Source organism: Platalea leucorodia (genome assembly GCF_965183815.1).
Source record: "Platalea leucorodia genome assembly, chromosome: 1".
Lineage (NCBI taxonomy): Eukaryota > Metazoa > Chordata > Aves > Pelecaniformes > Threskiornithidae > Platalea > Platalea leucorodia.
Window position 1 is genome coordinate 6,167,021 of NC_138823.1, and position 15,444 is coordinate 6,182,464.

Consider the following 15,444-nt stretch of genomic DNA (forward strand, 5'->3'; position numbering starts at 1 on the left):
GGGTAAAGTAAACATTAGCCTGGGATTTAAACAGAAGAATACTCTATAAAACATGAAATAATCTTTCTACTCAAAGTTAGCCTCAGCTGTGTCCAGCTTCGGGCACCTAGCTATAGTGAAGATGTGGGAAAAATGGACGGTGCATAAATGAGAGCAACAAAAATGGTCAGATTTCTGAAAAACTTGCCCATGAAGAAAAGTTGAAAGTATTGATGTTGTTTAGTCTAGAGAAGTTTGAAGGGGGAGTTTTGTAAGTCTTCAAATACATAAAAGGCCATTGTAAAGATGAAGGGAACGGTCTGTTCTCAGTGTGGGGTTAGGTAAAGACATACTAGTGTGAAAATGTAGCAAGAAAAAGTCAGGTCTAGGTACAGGAGAGAAAAACATATCTTCAGGCAGTAAAAATAAAGTAGTGGAATAGATTGCCTGTGGACTTTGTGGACTGTCCAACTCTGAAGACATATAGGAATGGATTAATTGTTCCCTCAGGTTAAGGAAAGCAAAGGTGAAAAAGGAAAGTTTTTTTTTAACTGGGTAAAAATGAGCTGTTGCTGGATTGTGGATTCATTATTTTTGGAAGAGCTATTCTGGGCTGATGATCCCCTGCTGCACTTTGGTTTACATGAACCCACCTCAGCAGGCAGAGGAAGGATGCCCACATGGAAGGCTGGCACACAACCGCTTCTCATCCCTAAATTCACATCCCAGGTATTTGGTGCTAAGTTTTCTAGACAGACAAGTGCCAACAGTTATTAAAGTTAGAAAAAATAAAAGTTTCCTACTGACTACACTGGGTTCACCTCCTTGTTACTGGACGGAGGCTCCAAGCAACTTTTCGTAGTGCAGATGTGGGGACTTTAGCTATTTTCTCTATTGAGCTGGCTTGAATTCCTCTTACTCTTGAATATCCCTTACTCTTGGAGTGGATAATACAGACATCTCTTCCAGAATGGTGACTTAAACACCACAGGTTTGAGTTATAGTGGTTCCTTCTCGTCTCTCTCCAGGGAGAACAAGGCCTGGACGGGTTCCCTGGAAAGCCAGGTGTAGAGGGGAAACAGGTACGTGGCAAATACTCAACGACTGGAGGCTTTTCTTTGGAACAAGTGGAAGTTTGACTCTAAAACTGAGACTTATCCTGGGTGGCTGCTGAGTCACGGCAGGACCCTGCTGCATTGGCATTTTTTGTACTCTTTATTCTAAGGATCTTTGGCACGGTTTTCTTTTTTTGTTTGTTTGGTTTTAGAATTAAATTGTAATGCAATATACACTTAAAGGAAATGCCAGTCCTTTAAACATGATAGGTTAGATGTTTGTCTTAATTTTCATTAGAGACATAAGGAAGCACATATAAAAATTCAGTTGTTTAAGCTTGATTTTTATAAACTTGTTTTTCCCCTCCCACAACATGAAAGAGGGAGAACTGGATTTAATATATTTGGTTTGTTTTCAATAAGAAAGGCTTGGAACTATTTACATTTTTAAGACAAGATGAAACCAGAAAATAGTCTAAAAGACCAGTACATTTCTGCTGATTAGACAGCTAATGCTTTGTCTAAAGCTGTTATCTGTAGATCCCACAAGACTGTTTCCATTACTCAGAATATGGTACCTAATGAGAGGCATCCTTTACTCCCAAGGATCTTCTGGTCTAAATAGCAAAGGACAAAATAAGAAGCAGAGGCTAAAAAGTGATTTGCCAAAAGCCACGCAGCTAATCATTGCCACCCTTGAGCCTGAAGCCTCCAGGCTGCTGTGTCTGCATCCTATTCCCTAGCCCTTTCTGTTTCCCTCTCTGGAAAGGATCATTTGGAAGCACGCTTTTGCATTTGCAGAGGTGGAGGAGCTGCATGTCAAATCCTCAGGACAGCTCATCTTCAGGTGGTTGATCCTGCTGCTCACACAGACAAAGCGGCTGCTGGGGTCTAACCTGAACGTGCTTTACAAGCACGGCAGCCATGTGCTGCCCGATTACCTTGCTCTCACTCTTTTAGCAGGTGGAGTTCAACTTGATTTTGTTGGGAAGTATTTTTAATTTCCATATCAGGCACATTTTTGTATTTAGATGGCGAGGTATAGTGTCATTAGCAATCTCAATCACTGTTAAATCTACACCTTCCTCTTTGTGAGGAGATAAAGATTATTGCATTAAATTTTTCTCTGCTTGTCCGTGGGGGATTTGACAGTTAATCGTCACTTTCTCTATGCTCTGTTCCTCAGCCACCATTTACCCTACACTGAGAAGTATTTGTCTAGTTAGGGTTTATCGCTATCCTTATAAGATGGAAATGTTTTCTGGTGCTCGATGCAGCACTGGAATCACAATGAACTATGTTCACTATGCCCATTACATTGTTTATGGGACTGGTTTATACTTGCAGCAAATGTGGATGAAGTGAGAAATTGCAGAGGGATGTGAAGGTGGATGCTGATTGTTTACTACTTCTAAGGAACAATTTCTCCAAGTGACACCCTATTACAGAAGTTGGGTTTTTCTGAAGTTTTTTTGCCCTTTTCATGTCTAGACACCTAGCAGCGGGCAAATCTTCATGCCTGAATTTTATCCTAAATGTTGTGTTTGACACTGACGTACTCCCTGAACTGCAATCCTTCTGAACCAGCTGAAATTGGATTGCTGTTATTGTGGCTGCCGTGACATTTCCATCCTTATTCCCTTTTATTCCCTTTCCTTTTTCTGTCTTTATTCCCTTTCCTTTCTATGCAGCAGAGCCACAGCAGCCTTGTGTGCTGTATTAGCTCCTACCCCAGTTCAATAGGACATAACTGTTTGTGCTGCCGATACCCAAATCTGCAGCCTTATGTTTCTCCTGTACTTTAAGTGAATTGCAATTGATGACCTGCAGTATATAAACCAAAGATTTTTCTCTTCATTTTACCTGTTTATAGGGCCCTGCTGGCAGCCCGGGCCCTCCAGGTGCCAGTGGGACCAAAGGAGAAAAGGTGAGTTGGGATGGGATGCGTGGGAGGGGTTTGGACACACATCTGTTAATTCCTTCTTTGGCCCCCAGTGCTGGAAAAATCAGGGCTGTTGGCCTAATACTTACCTCATTTGTGTATAAATGAAGCTTATATGCATATAAATGTTTCTCTTTTCTGATGTTTCTTCAGTCTGAAATGGGTATAAATGAGTGTTAAATCGTGTCCGGTTATAGCTCCTCTACTCTTGGTTTAACCCTCATAGTGGGAGTAGAAGGAAGCAGAGGGTAGTTTGGCTCAGGAAATCTTCCTCACCTAAGAAAGGCGAGTAGAAATGTCAATATGTTTGTGTAGATGCTGGTTTTCTGACCCAGGAGTTGTAGAATCGACATAGAAAATGCCAATCAAACAAGACCAACCCTCCTACCTGCAAAATAATTATTCACTGCTCTCAGCAGCAATTTTGACCTCATTATTTTACAGAGTTGTTAGAGTTTCCAGGCCAGTCTTACGTTTCCCTCTCTGCTAGAGGTGACATTGTGGTTTTGGTATTTCCTACCTAGTTCTTTGGCATGAGTGGAAAGGCATGCCCAATTCTAGATTTTCTTTCTCCTTTTCTCCTCCAGATAAGGCAGTGAGCCTTATCCAAGAACACAGAGATCAGAAACAAATCTCTATTTCTCATTACTTTCCCACTCAGATTCAACAGCTATAGCTGAAGTTTGAGAAGCACCTACAAGCAGGGCACATCCGCTGTGGTGATAAGCAACAACAAGATCTTTGTGTTCCAGCATGTGTACAGTAGAGAACAGTCTTGAGTTCATAACACTTCATCTATATCTCTGAAGTGGCTGTATTTGGTGCTTCCAGAAGATGTTTAGGTCCTTGCTCCATTACTTCCAGTGCATCTGATGCGTGTCTCTTCAGTCCTTCTGCCATAGTATGAACTCTCTTTAGAATAAATAGCAAAGAGTAATTAAACCTGCCTTAAGAGGAAATAGCACGAAAGATATGTTGGGTCATTCAGAGACCTACATGAGAAATGAATGGAGTCTAAAAGGAAGCTATATGATAATTTTTGCATTACCTAAAGTAAGAGATACCTTCTGGAGCCTTAGTCTTAAACCATAATAAATAGTGGGCACTGCTGGAAAGAAATGTGCTGGAACAAGTTGGTAACCTAGGTGGCAATAAATCATGTAAAGAGGGTGTAGCATCTCAGTGTCCTGCAAATACTTATAGCATGATTCTGCTCTATAAAATGACTTGGGGAAAATGGTACCATTTCTCACTTCTTTTTCTTTTTGCAAAGATTTTTTGCTCATTAATGAACAAAAGCATTTTGTTCCCTAAATATCCATCCTGCAGACTCTGTTAGGGATCTAAGCATCAATCGGGTTTATTTGCACGGTATGTGTACACCAATTATAAGATTTTTGAAGCTCAAATTTAATGTTATGGTGCATCCAGTGCATCATTCATTTTAAGTCACTAAACGTCATTAAAATGAATGTGTAACATCACAGCAACACAGAACACAACCATTTCCTGCATGTATTCATCTGCAGGGTAAGGAAAACAGTTAATTGGGATTGCATGTTCATATCTATTAATTACAGGCTGGTATTGAAACTAAGAATGTACAACAGCAGTTGGAAAACATGCTCGGAGGTCTGCTTTTGTTTTGTGTTATGTTATGTATTGTGCTATGTTGCGTTCTGTGTTATGTTATGTTTTCTCATTTCTTTTGTGTATCCCTGCAGGGTGAACCAGGACTTCCAGGATTGCCTGGCTCTTCAGTAAGATTTTTTTAAGCTTTCTTAAACATTGTAGGCATTATTGCATGAGAAGAGAAGGTGGAAGCTGGGAGTGGGAGGACGTCACTAAATGAGAGAAGCTTTTAAATGTTTTTTCAAAAAAAAAGTGGAGTTTAAGGCAGTGAAGATTTTTGAAGAAGGCAAGTGATGGGTTCCAACAAGGAGATGCAGAAAAGTAGAGCCTGTGAAAGTTATAAAAGCAAATGAAAGTTCAGAATTGAGTTGAATTACTGAGTGCCTTTGTCATGGGCTGGATGTGAGAGTTGGGAGGGGAGAAGAAAAAGGAAATTTCTGATAAGGGGGAATGATCTTTCCTTGCATTATGTCTGAAAAAGTCCTGGTGGAGTATGAGACAACTGGGAGCTGATGTGCTGAAATCAGGAAAGCAGTGATAAAAAAGAAAATGGAGAAAATAGGAGAGGGGGGTTGATCTTTCCTGTGGCTCTAAATTTACATGCCTTTGTGCAACCCTCTTCCTTCAGCAACGCCTTCAGTGACACCAGAGGCATCACTAGCAGGGACATAAGGTTGTCCAGAGGTTAGTCTGGTCCAGATTTCATCTCCAAGTGAACGGAGAAAGAAGATTTATCACAAAGTATGCCGAGGAGAGGTCTAGAATTGAGTTTTGCAGGGGCTAGTAACAAAGCAGCTGGGGAGTATCCCTTTTACTTTCTGTGGTGGATTGACCTTGGCTGGATGCTAGGTTCCCACCAAGCTGCTCTGTCATTCTCCCTCCTCAACTGGACTGGGGGGGATAATAAGACGAAAGGCTTGTGGGTCGAGATAAGCACAGGGAGATCACTCATCAATTACCATTAAAAAAAGCCCACCAGACTCGACTTAGAAAAATTAATTTAATTTATTACCAGTCAAAATCAGAGTAGGGTAGTAAGAAATAAAACCAAATCTTAAAACACCTTCTCCCTGCCCCTCCCTTCTTCTCAGGCTCAACTTCACTCCCAATTTCTCTACCTCCTTCCTCCAAGTGGCACAGGGAGACGGGAAATGGAGGTTGCTGTTAGTTCATCACACACTGTCTCTGCCACTGCTTCCTCCTTAGGGTGAGGACCCCTCACTCTCTTCCCCTGCTTCAGTGTGGGGTCCTTCCCACAGGACACAGTCCTTCGTGAACTTCTCTAACCTGAGTCCTTCCCACGGGCTGCAGTTCTCCATGAACCGCTCCAGCGTGGGTCCTTTCTATGTGTCCTTTCCATGGGGTGCAGTCCTTCAGGAACAGACTGCTCCAGTGTGGGTCCCCCATGGGGTCACAAGTCCTGCCAGCAAACCTGCTCCAGCATGGGCTCCTCTGTCCACGGGTCCACAAGTCCTGCCAAGAGCCTGTTCCAGTGCAGGCTTCCCATGGGGTCACAGCCTCCTTCGGGTGCATCCACCTGCTGTGGCGTGGGGTCCTCCACGGTCTGCAGGTGGATATCTGCTCCACCACAGACCTCCATGGGCTGCAGGGGGACAGCCTGCCTCACCATGGTCTTCACCACAGGCTGCAGGGGAATCTCTGCTCTGGCGTCTGGAGCACCTCCTCCCCCTTCTTCTGCACTGACCTTGGTGTCTTCAGCGTTGTTCCTCTCACATATTCTCACTCCCCTCTCTGGCTGCAATTGATGTTGTGCAGAAACCTTTTTCCCCTTCTTAAATATGTTATCACAGAGGCGCTAGCACTATCGCTGATGGGCTCAGCCTTGGCCAGCAGCGGGTCCATCTTGGAGCCGGCTGGCATTGGCTCTATTGGACATAGGGGATGCTTCCGACATTTTCTCACAGAAGCCACCCCTGTAGCCCCCACTGCCAAAACCTTGCCACACAAACCCAATATATTTAAAAAAAAAATAGGATTAAAATTAGGAAACAGCACTCTTGGAGTCTTGGTGGAAAACATTAAAGGGCCACTGAGACCAGCAACGTTAACTGTAGCACTGTGCCAAAGAAGGACTGGATGCTAAAGACATGAATGAGAAGCTCCCTGGTCATCATCAGAAAGGCAGAAGGCAATCTCCTTACCCAGAATGTGGTAGAAAGCAAAGGAGGGAGAAAGAGAGAGCTCTGAAGAAAACCTGTTTCAGCAAAAGCCTTTTTTGTCCTGCTTAAATGTGAAATTAGTGATGTGACAGTAGTTGCCAAGAGATTTTGAAAGATATGCATAAAACCTGTAAATGAACCTAAAGTTTGAGGAGGTGGGTAGAAAGCAGGCTGAGAAGACTGACAGCTGTCAGTCGCAGCCCCGGTGCCTTGCATCGAGGAGCTGAAAGAAGGTCTAAATCATGCACCATACCCAAGTCAGCCAGCTGTTTTTATGATGCCTTCTTCGTTCAGTATGACTTTGTAATTTAAAATAAGACAAGAGCCAGGGAATTTATTAACTTACTTATACCAATGAGATAATGAATTCAGTTCTCACTGTTCATACAGCCGCACAAATCACTTCATAGGTAACTGAGTGAGCAAACCTTGTGTCAGTCTCAGCTGTTTAAATAGAAAGTATCCCCCAGCCTGCAGCAGGAATTGAGGAGCTGTAGCAGTTAGTGTGCATCTCGAGGGAAGAAAATTACACTGGGGGGACCACCATACCCCTGGCACCTTCTGCATTGCCTTTCCTCTTTTTCTGCTTTATGACTCTGCATTTTTATTGCAGGTGCATATTGAAGGCCTAAAAGGAGAGCAAGTAAGAGAGATTCAATATCTATTCTTCCTTTGCAAGAATGCTTTTATGTAGTTCAATGGCCTGATAGATTAGATTTTGCTTTAAAATAATGCTTCAAAATTAAGGTGGGTAGAAGCATTGTCAGGATATCAAGAAATAAGTTTTCCTATTTACAGCGGAGAAAATAAACAAGAAAGGAAAAAGAGCAATGTCCTTTTCAGCTGTGGTGAATCTGACATAAATGAAAAGTATAAATTTGAGAGAATCAGCTATGCAATTCTGTAAGTCCAGGAATGTGTTAATATGAAAGTTAAACTGTATTTGAGTTTTATGCTGAGTTTGTCTCTGAACATGGGCACTCAAATAGGGAAAAGACACCAGTTTCTTCAGTCTGTTAGTCCTGCATATAAATAAAATATATTTATTTTTTTATTTTGTGTTGGTAGGTGTGTAATTTGTATTTTACTGTAATTTAATATAATATTATGCATCATATAAATGATACTTTAAAGCTCTTTACAGCTGTGCTGACTTGGGGGAAATGCCTTTGGAAGCTGTTTTTGCAAGGATTGCTTTTCTCCACCACCGAGCCCCAACCCACAGTGTTTTACTAGAATATCCAGGAAAGCCCAGTGTCTTTGGTAGAGTTACTACCTTTGAAAAATCAAAGAGCCAGTTATGGATGAATGCCTGCTGAGCGTGGGTGGATCAGTCTGTGTGCAGTCTAATGAGTGCTGATAATTCAAGTAGCCGAAGGATTAAGGAGAAAACCAGCTGCTCTCTGCACTGGTTCTTCGGGACCTATGAGGAAGGGGGTGGTATAGGTCCTGTAAAGATGGCCAACGTGAGTAATGTGCCCATATAATTTTTCATACAGATATTTTAATGCTTTTTTTTTTTAAAATGTTTCTGTAGGGAGAGCCTGGGCCACGAGGACCACAAGGCCAACCTGGACTTCCTGGACCTCCGGTAAGTTGTTTCTCTCGCCACTTGCAGTTCCCAGAAACTGAAATTCAGGCTGGTGTGCGGCATACATGCAAAATCTTATACATTATTCAGGCACCATGAACTTAAACAGTGTCACCAGCCTCCTGTTTTCGTCATTGCGGAGAGGAGGTCTCCTGCTGTGGATGGCCACTCTGAACATATGGAGGTGGCACCCAGGACATGGGCAGTCATTGCACAGATGCAGACTTTGCCTCAAGGCTGCTGTCATGCAGAACCTGGTTGTTTTTCTATTTCTAATGTCCTGAAGAGCTGTATGGGCATGCAGCACATCTCAGAGAAGCACTCACTGGTAACTTGTAAGCTGTCATGTAATGAAGGTCAGAGGGCAGTTGCTGTAAAAGGGGTTGGCTTTATGCCACAAGGTCCTGGCTAAAATATTTTGTTGATGAAAAATAAGGGTTGGGTATGTGTGCTTGTGTTTCGACACAATTTTTGCAACAATTTAGACATGCCAGCATTCTTACTTTTTACTTAATTGTAGCTTATGCTAGTTATATTTTATAATCCAACTCTGCAGGATATCTCAGTTCAGACTGTCACTGCTGTCTCATTTGCAAATACTCTGTATTTTCTCGCTTCTGAAATGTTTGTTGTGTTTCACTGTTGATTGGGTTTTGTAAAATTGATGGCATTGTGAAGATGCATTACTTAGGTAAATCTGGTTTTAATTATGTAATATAGTTGTGTGCTCTGTATTTAATCAGGGCATTGTCACTTTTCTCTATCCTGTTTTCTTATTCTCTTCTGCTCACAGGACAACATAATTATCAGGTAAGAGTTGTCTAGGTAGCCATGCAGTAACGGTAGCACAAAACAGCTAGGAAGTGGTTATATAGTTCATTAGTTTTTTCCTACTCAGTTAACTAACTTTCTAAAACTTTTCACGTTTAAAGGGAGAGGCTGGTCTGGAAGGCAAGCCTGGAGTCCCTGGTTTACCAGGTCAAAGGGTGAGTTGCTGTTTTTATTTCAAGTAAGTATCAAGAGGTTGGGAACAGCTTTGCTCAATAAGATTTGACCCACTTTACATATACTTTTCTACTAATTTAAGGATCCTGGAGGCCCAGATCCTTTCCTCTATTCCTTCCATATAGTCCAGCAACTTTCAGTACCTCTTGGAGTCCACAGATTGTATGCAGTGCCCTGTGGGACCCTAGGAAAGTTTCTTTCTTGTAATTTGCTCTTCTGTCTTTGTGTCTGCTCCTTGCTGCCAAGAAGATTCTTGATATGGCTCTGAGTGTGTAGAGCCACTAGTAATATGGACAGGTTGAAAGTTCAGAGAAATGCTGTTTTTCTGGAAGTCAATTAAATGCAAAGACACTTGCAATACTTATTACTTTCTGTTCTGTTTGGTCAGTACTCAAACAGAAGCTCCCACAAAATGGGAGCTCACATACCATTCTTCACCAGGAGCTTAGATAGTTTCCTCTTGTTAAAAAAAATATTGGATTTTCTCTCACTCAGAGTAATATGTCTTGAAATATTCAAGTGCTGACAAAAAGTAAATTTCATAGCGGGCCTGATCCCATTACCTGAATGCTCTGAACCTGTCTTGCCTTGCTTCAGCCCATTCCTATGAAGAACATCTCACTAGACAGCAGGTAAGGGTAGAAGTGAGATACCTGTTTAACCTTTGTGGAGGCAGTCACTTCAGTCTCAGTACTGCGGTTTGATGGGTTACTTTTTTAAGTAGTCACAGAGACTTGATCATGGCTTAGTCCATAGAGGAGATCATGGGGGTTGCCTGTAATGCTTTGCATTTGCGTCAGCACCAGTGCTGTTAAAGACTGGGTGTGAAAGAGCTGCTTGTGAGCATGGGAGCCTTATGGGCAAAGGACAGTACAGGGAAGAAATATATTCCTTGGTTGGTGGTTTTCTACAGACTTTCCATTGAATCGCATGATATTAAATTGAGCTGTAAGCTTGACTTTTAGGAATCTTCTTGGGAAGATGGGGCATGCAGTCTCGTGTTAATGCCACAGTGGAAAAGGGCATTTACTTGTTTTCTTGTACTTTTCCAGTCTTTAGAAAATATCACCTTATCACTTCAGCAAATAACTGTGCTGTGCTTTACTTATGAGTTGACAAGCTCTGAATTGTCCTGGTTTTAAAGCCTGTTGTGAAACATTGCTTCTTGAATAAGATTAATAGAACACATTAGCTGGGTAAAGGACAGTGATCTGTCAGGATCTGCAACAGGACACAAAATGCTCCTGCTAATGATCATTTGATTAGAGATGTCATTTGATCCATACTGTCTTTGAATGTTTCCCTAGACTCTGTTGTGTCTAGCTAGTTAGACTTCTCCTAAGGGTCTTTATTAGTCACCAGACATCTTAGGTGGATAGATATTTTTTTTTTAATTAAAGGCCATTATTCAATGACTGAATATGTGAGATGAATCAAAGCCCTGGGCTTGGTGGATCTACATGGATAACCTACATGTGGGAGAGAGAACAGATTAGCAGATACTACTGATTCACCATTAGTACAGTTCTTGACAAAGCACAAATATAAATCCAGGCATTGATTACCATCTTACATAAATTTAGCTGCAGAAAACATTTCTCTAGACAGGCTTAGAAGTTAAAATGCCAAGAGCAGAAATCTCCTCAAATATTTGTTTTAGTCTAGTTTTAAATGACTGGATGTGAGGTGAGGGTAGGCTCTGAAGCCACAGCTCAGAGCTGTAGTCAACCCTCTTGCACACACCCAAACAGGAAGGCTCTCTAGCAGCGCAGCCCAGCGATGAGAACATGGCCAGGGTCACGATGCCTCAGTTTCATTTGTGGCTGCAGTCCTGGCTTGTTGTAAGACTTGGCTTATTGATTGGATATTAGGAAAAACTTCTTCACCGAAAGGGTAGTCAGGCACTGGAACAGGCTGCCCAGGAAAGTGGTTGAGTCTCCATCCCTGGAGGTATTTAAAAGATGTGTAAATGTGGCGTTTAGGGACATGGTTTAGTGGTGGACCTGGCAGTGTTAGTGGCAGTGTTAGTTTACGGTTGGACTTGATCTTAAGGTTTTTTTCCAAATTAATTGATTCTATGATTCTATTCTAAGACATTCACGTCTCTCCACCTCTGCACCCCCTGTAAATAGGGGTAGGAGTGTAAGGTTACACACATATGTGAGAAAGCGAAACAGCCAGAGCAGCGGTGTGATCATGGGTTTGTTTATCACTGAGCATGTTTCCCAGCACACCCCTGCATCATGCCAAGTAATTGTCTCCCACAAATGTCCCTGCATTGCAGGGTGACTGTATCTGGCAGGCTGGATTACAAAGGCCATCTTCTTTTGTGAGAATGAGAGTTTAGCTGCATGAACACAAGCTTCTGTGATCTTTGCATGTGGAGACCTGGCCCATTGTATTTAGCATAGATGTAGCCTTCTTCATATGGTAAGGACAGAAAAATCAGACATAGCTAGAGGCAGACTTGGGACTACTTTTCAGTATTGTTAGAGGACCTATGCAGAACAAATGAAAATCACTAACCATCTGCTTGGCTGGTCCCTCTGCTGTTTTATGCAGGGAGGGTAGTTCCAGACATGATTCTACACCAACTTCTAGTTCCTGAAAGTTTGGTTCCTGAGATACTTTATAACTTTTCTGCACTAATATCTTGTAACATAAGCGACAGATTACAATGCAAGATTGACTTCAGGACCCTCTCAAGTGGCATGCTGCAAAGGAGCTGATATAAAACAGTTACTGTTTTGCAGTATGATTTAATGTCAGTTCTGCTTTATGGTCCTCAACCAAGATGTAAATGAAGCTGGCACATGCACAGAGCCCCTGTCCTGACACAGCGGTGCAGATACGACCATTTGTTGGAGTTCTTAGAAGCCTGCAGTACTTTAGTTAGCTGTAATGCAACTGGCACAAACTACTAATGGACTAAAGATGTGTTTGGAACCATTTCATAGAGGAATTCATGTCTCATAACACAGTCCACTGGAAGTGAAGGATCCTGAGCAGTGCAAGGACAGAAGCAATGTTGGCTGGTGTTAGAAATATGATGCAGGAGCCACCTACACAGTGTGTAGATTTTACAGAAGATGACATATTGTGCCAAATAATACCCTAGTGACAGTTTGGCTGATGGGAATAGGGTCATACATTTTGGGAAGATTTCTAGGAAAAGAGAAAGTATGATATTCTTTTTGCCTGAAGTTGCTGTTCCTGTTGTTGCCAAAGAAATAAAAGAATACATGGGATAGTACAGTTGCCGATAAACAAGGCATATTCTTTATAGAGTCACCATTTGTGTTATAGTAAAGAAAGTGTCAGTTTAATTTCTTAAGATGGCTACTGCAAGCTTAATCTTCCATTTAAATGCATTCGTTATACTTACATAAAATTTTTTTCATCACCTCTGCTTAGACTGCACATTTCTTGGAACAGTTGCAGAGTTTTCTGCTAATGTGTGGTATAAGTATGGCTGAATAACCAAGGGGGGTGAAGAAGCCCTGTCATCAGGGCTTCTGATGATCCAAGGCTGCTTCTGGCCTTGGTATTACAGATTTCTTGAGACCATGTTACAGATTGCTTGAGACCATGCTTAAGACCAAGAACCAGGGCTCAGTATTGGAGCCAATTTTGTTTAATATCGTTATCAATGATCTGGATGAGGGGATTGAGTGCACCCTCAGTAAGTTTGCAGACGACACCAAGTTGGGCAGGAGCGTTGATCTGCTGGAGGGTAGGAAGGCCCTGCAGAGGGATCTGGACAGGCTGGATCGATGGGCTGAGGCCAACTGTATGAGGTTCAACAAGGCTCAGTGCCGGGTCCTGCACTTGGGTCACAACAACCCCATGCAACGCTACAGGCTGGGGGAGGAGTGGCTGGAGAGCTGTCTGGCAGAAAAGGACCTGGGGGTGCTGGTCGACAGCTGCCTGAACATGAGCCAGCAGTGTGTCCAGGTGGCCAAGAAGGCCAATGGCATCCTGGCTTGTATCAGGAATAGTGTGGCCAGCAGGACCAGGGAGGTGATAGTGCCCCTGTACTCAGCACTGGTGAGGCCGCACCTCGAGTACTGTGTTCAGTGTTGGGCCCCTCACTCCAAGAAGGACATCGAGGGGCTGGAGCGTGTCCAGAGGAGGGCAACAAAGTTGGTGAAGGGTCTAGAGCACAAGTCTTATGGGGAGCGGCTGAGGGAGCTGGGGTTGTTTAGTTTGGAGAAGAGGAGGCTGAGGGGAGACCTTATTGCTCTCTACAACTACCTGAAAGGAGGCTGTAACGAGGTGGGGGTCAGTCTTCTCCCAAGTAACAAACAAAAGGACAAGAGGAAACGGCCTCAAGTTGCGCCAGGGGAAGTTTAGATTGAATATTAGGAAAAACTTCTTCACCAAAAGGGTGGTCAGGCACTGGAACAGGCTACCCAGGGAAGTGGTTGAGTTTCCATCCCTGGAGGTCTTTAAAAGACAGGTAGATGTGCTGCTTATGGACATGGTTTATTGGTGGACTTGGCACTGTTAGGTTTACAGTTGGACTCGATGATCTTAAAGGTCTTTTCCAACCTAAATGACTCTATGATTCTATTCTATGTCTCTGTTGCCTTTTGAGGGCTTGCCACTCAACCAGCCTTGCTATCTGCAAGCATTGAGATCTTTAGATATAGCTCAGCCATACTCAGTATGTCACCTCCAAGCAATTTAGAGCACCACTGTGTCACTCTCAGACAAACTTTCCAGAAGTTGTAGACAAGAGAGCAGCATACTCACAGCTGTTCTCAAAAGCATAAAGGTTGCTGGTGAGTCACAGAAAGTGTGCCAGCAGGCTGGGATTTGCTGCTGTGCAGGAGGATGGGGTCTGAGGGAGCAGGGGACAGACTGAAGAAGACAATACAGGACCTTAGTTGGCATTAGAAAAAGAAAGGCTCCTGAGATGACTGAAGATTGTGATGGAGCATCTTCCTAATGTTTTATTTAGAAAAAAATGAAACCAGACCTGTTTGGGGGCAGAGAGTGAAGGGGGTGTTGTACTCTAAAAAGAGCTGATGGTATTATAGAGACCTGATTGCCAAATTTATCATAAGCTAAGCTTGCTGCATATGAACCTCTCCCTCCTGCAGCCCATTCCCAGGAGCTCCAATATGAAGCATGTGTTTTCAGTGTAATTATAATAATGCACACTCACAGACATAGTTCTTCTTTAACATGGAAAGCTAATCAGACGGCTGCTTACATTTTGGGGAGTGGCTCAGTAGTAGAAACACACTAAAAGGAGCATAAGCTGGGAAAATAGATCATCTTTCAGGCATTTAAAAGCACTTCTCTATTAGCCTGCTTGAGTTGCAGGTCTTGAAGTGTTCTATGGACACAGAAAAAATGTGCACAGTCTCCTTGGTACATCTGCTGAACTGCTAATCTGACAATTCATGTCCATCCTTTGATCCTGTCTGGGGGAAGAGATAACAATTCCAACTTGAACCAGGTAACTGGGTTATGTTCATTTTATTAGCCAGCTGCTTCCAAGTGCCTGGCACCTGATGTCTATATTTTGACAACAATAGCCTCATATCAAGAGCACACAGTGGGAAGAAAGAAGCTCTGCTGTTCTCATCTGTCCCGTAAGACCTGTGAGTGATAGACAATACTGTCTCTCTGGTTTTACTAAAACTGCCTGAAAAGAGGTAGAACTCTGAGCATCTGGTTTCATTTTTGGGAGGGGGGTTGTGTTTTTTCCCCTCTTTCTGTCCTCCTCTTTCTTTTGTGAAATTGAAGAGAATCAAAGTGCTTTGATTCTGCTCTTAAGGTTTTTGACACTTGATTTACTGAAATATTTGTTGGAAATGAAAGCAACTTTTTTTTGCTTGGTAGACACAAAAGGTGCAGACACATGACATGCTCCTGGAAAGCATGCAGATCTTTGGGTAATCCAGCCTAAACACAGGGTTCTTCTGAAGTGTGCTCCAAATAACTTGGATTTCAAGAATTTGCCTCTTATTGAAATGATGCAAGTTCACTCAAGTGATGATTGAAATTTCAGCAGGAAACCAAAATAAAACATCTATTTATCCTATAGCA

General features: G+C 42.6%; 1 protein-coding gene across 3 annotated transcripts in view; it reads left to right on the forward strand.

Moving 5' to 3' along the window:
* Positions 1-15,444, forward strand: part of COL22A1 (collagen type XXII alpha 1 chain) — a 225,103-nt gene that overhangs the window by 129,242 nt on the left and 80,417 nt on the right. For all 3 annotated transcript variants that reach the window (XR_014229069.1, XR_014229070.1, XM_082320514.1), the window contains exons 18-23: positions 1,008-1,061; positions 2,908-2,961; positions 4,701-4,736; positions 7,402-7,431; positions 8,326-8,379; positions 9,312-9,365. Coding sequence is in view for 1 of the 3 variants with exons in the window: in XM_082320514.1 (XP_082176640.1) it covers positions 1,008-1,061; positions 2,908-2,961; positions 4,701-4,736; positions 7,402-7,431; positions 8,326-8,379; positions 9,312-9,365 (282 nt within the window). In the remaining 2 variants the exon portion in view is untranslated. The remainder of the gene's footprint in view (positions 1-1,007; positions 1,062-2,907; positions 2,962-4,700; positions 4,737-7,401; positions 7,432-8,325; positions 8,380-9,311; positions 9,366-15,444) is intronic.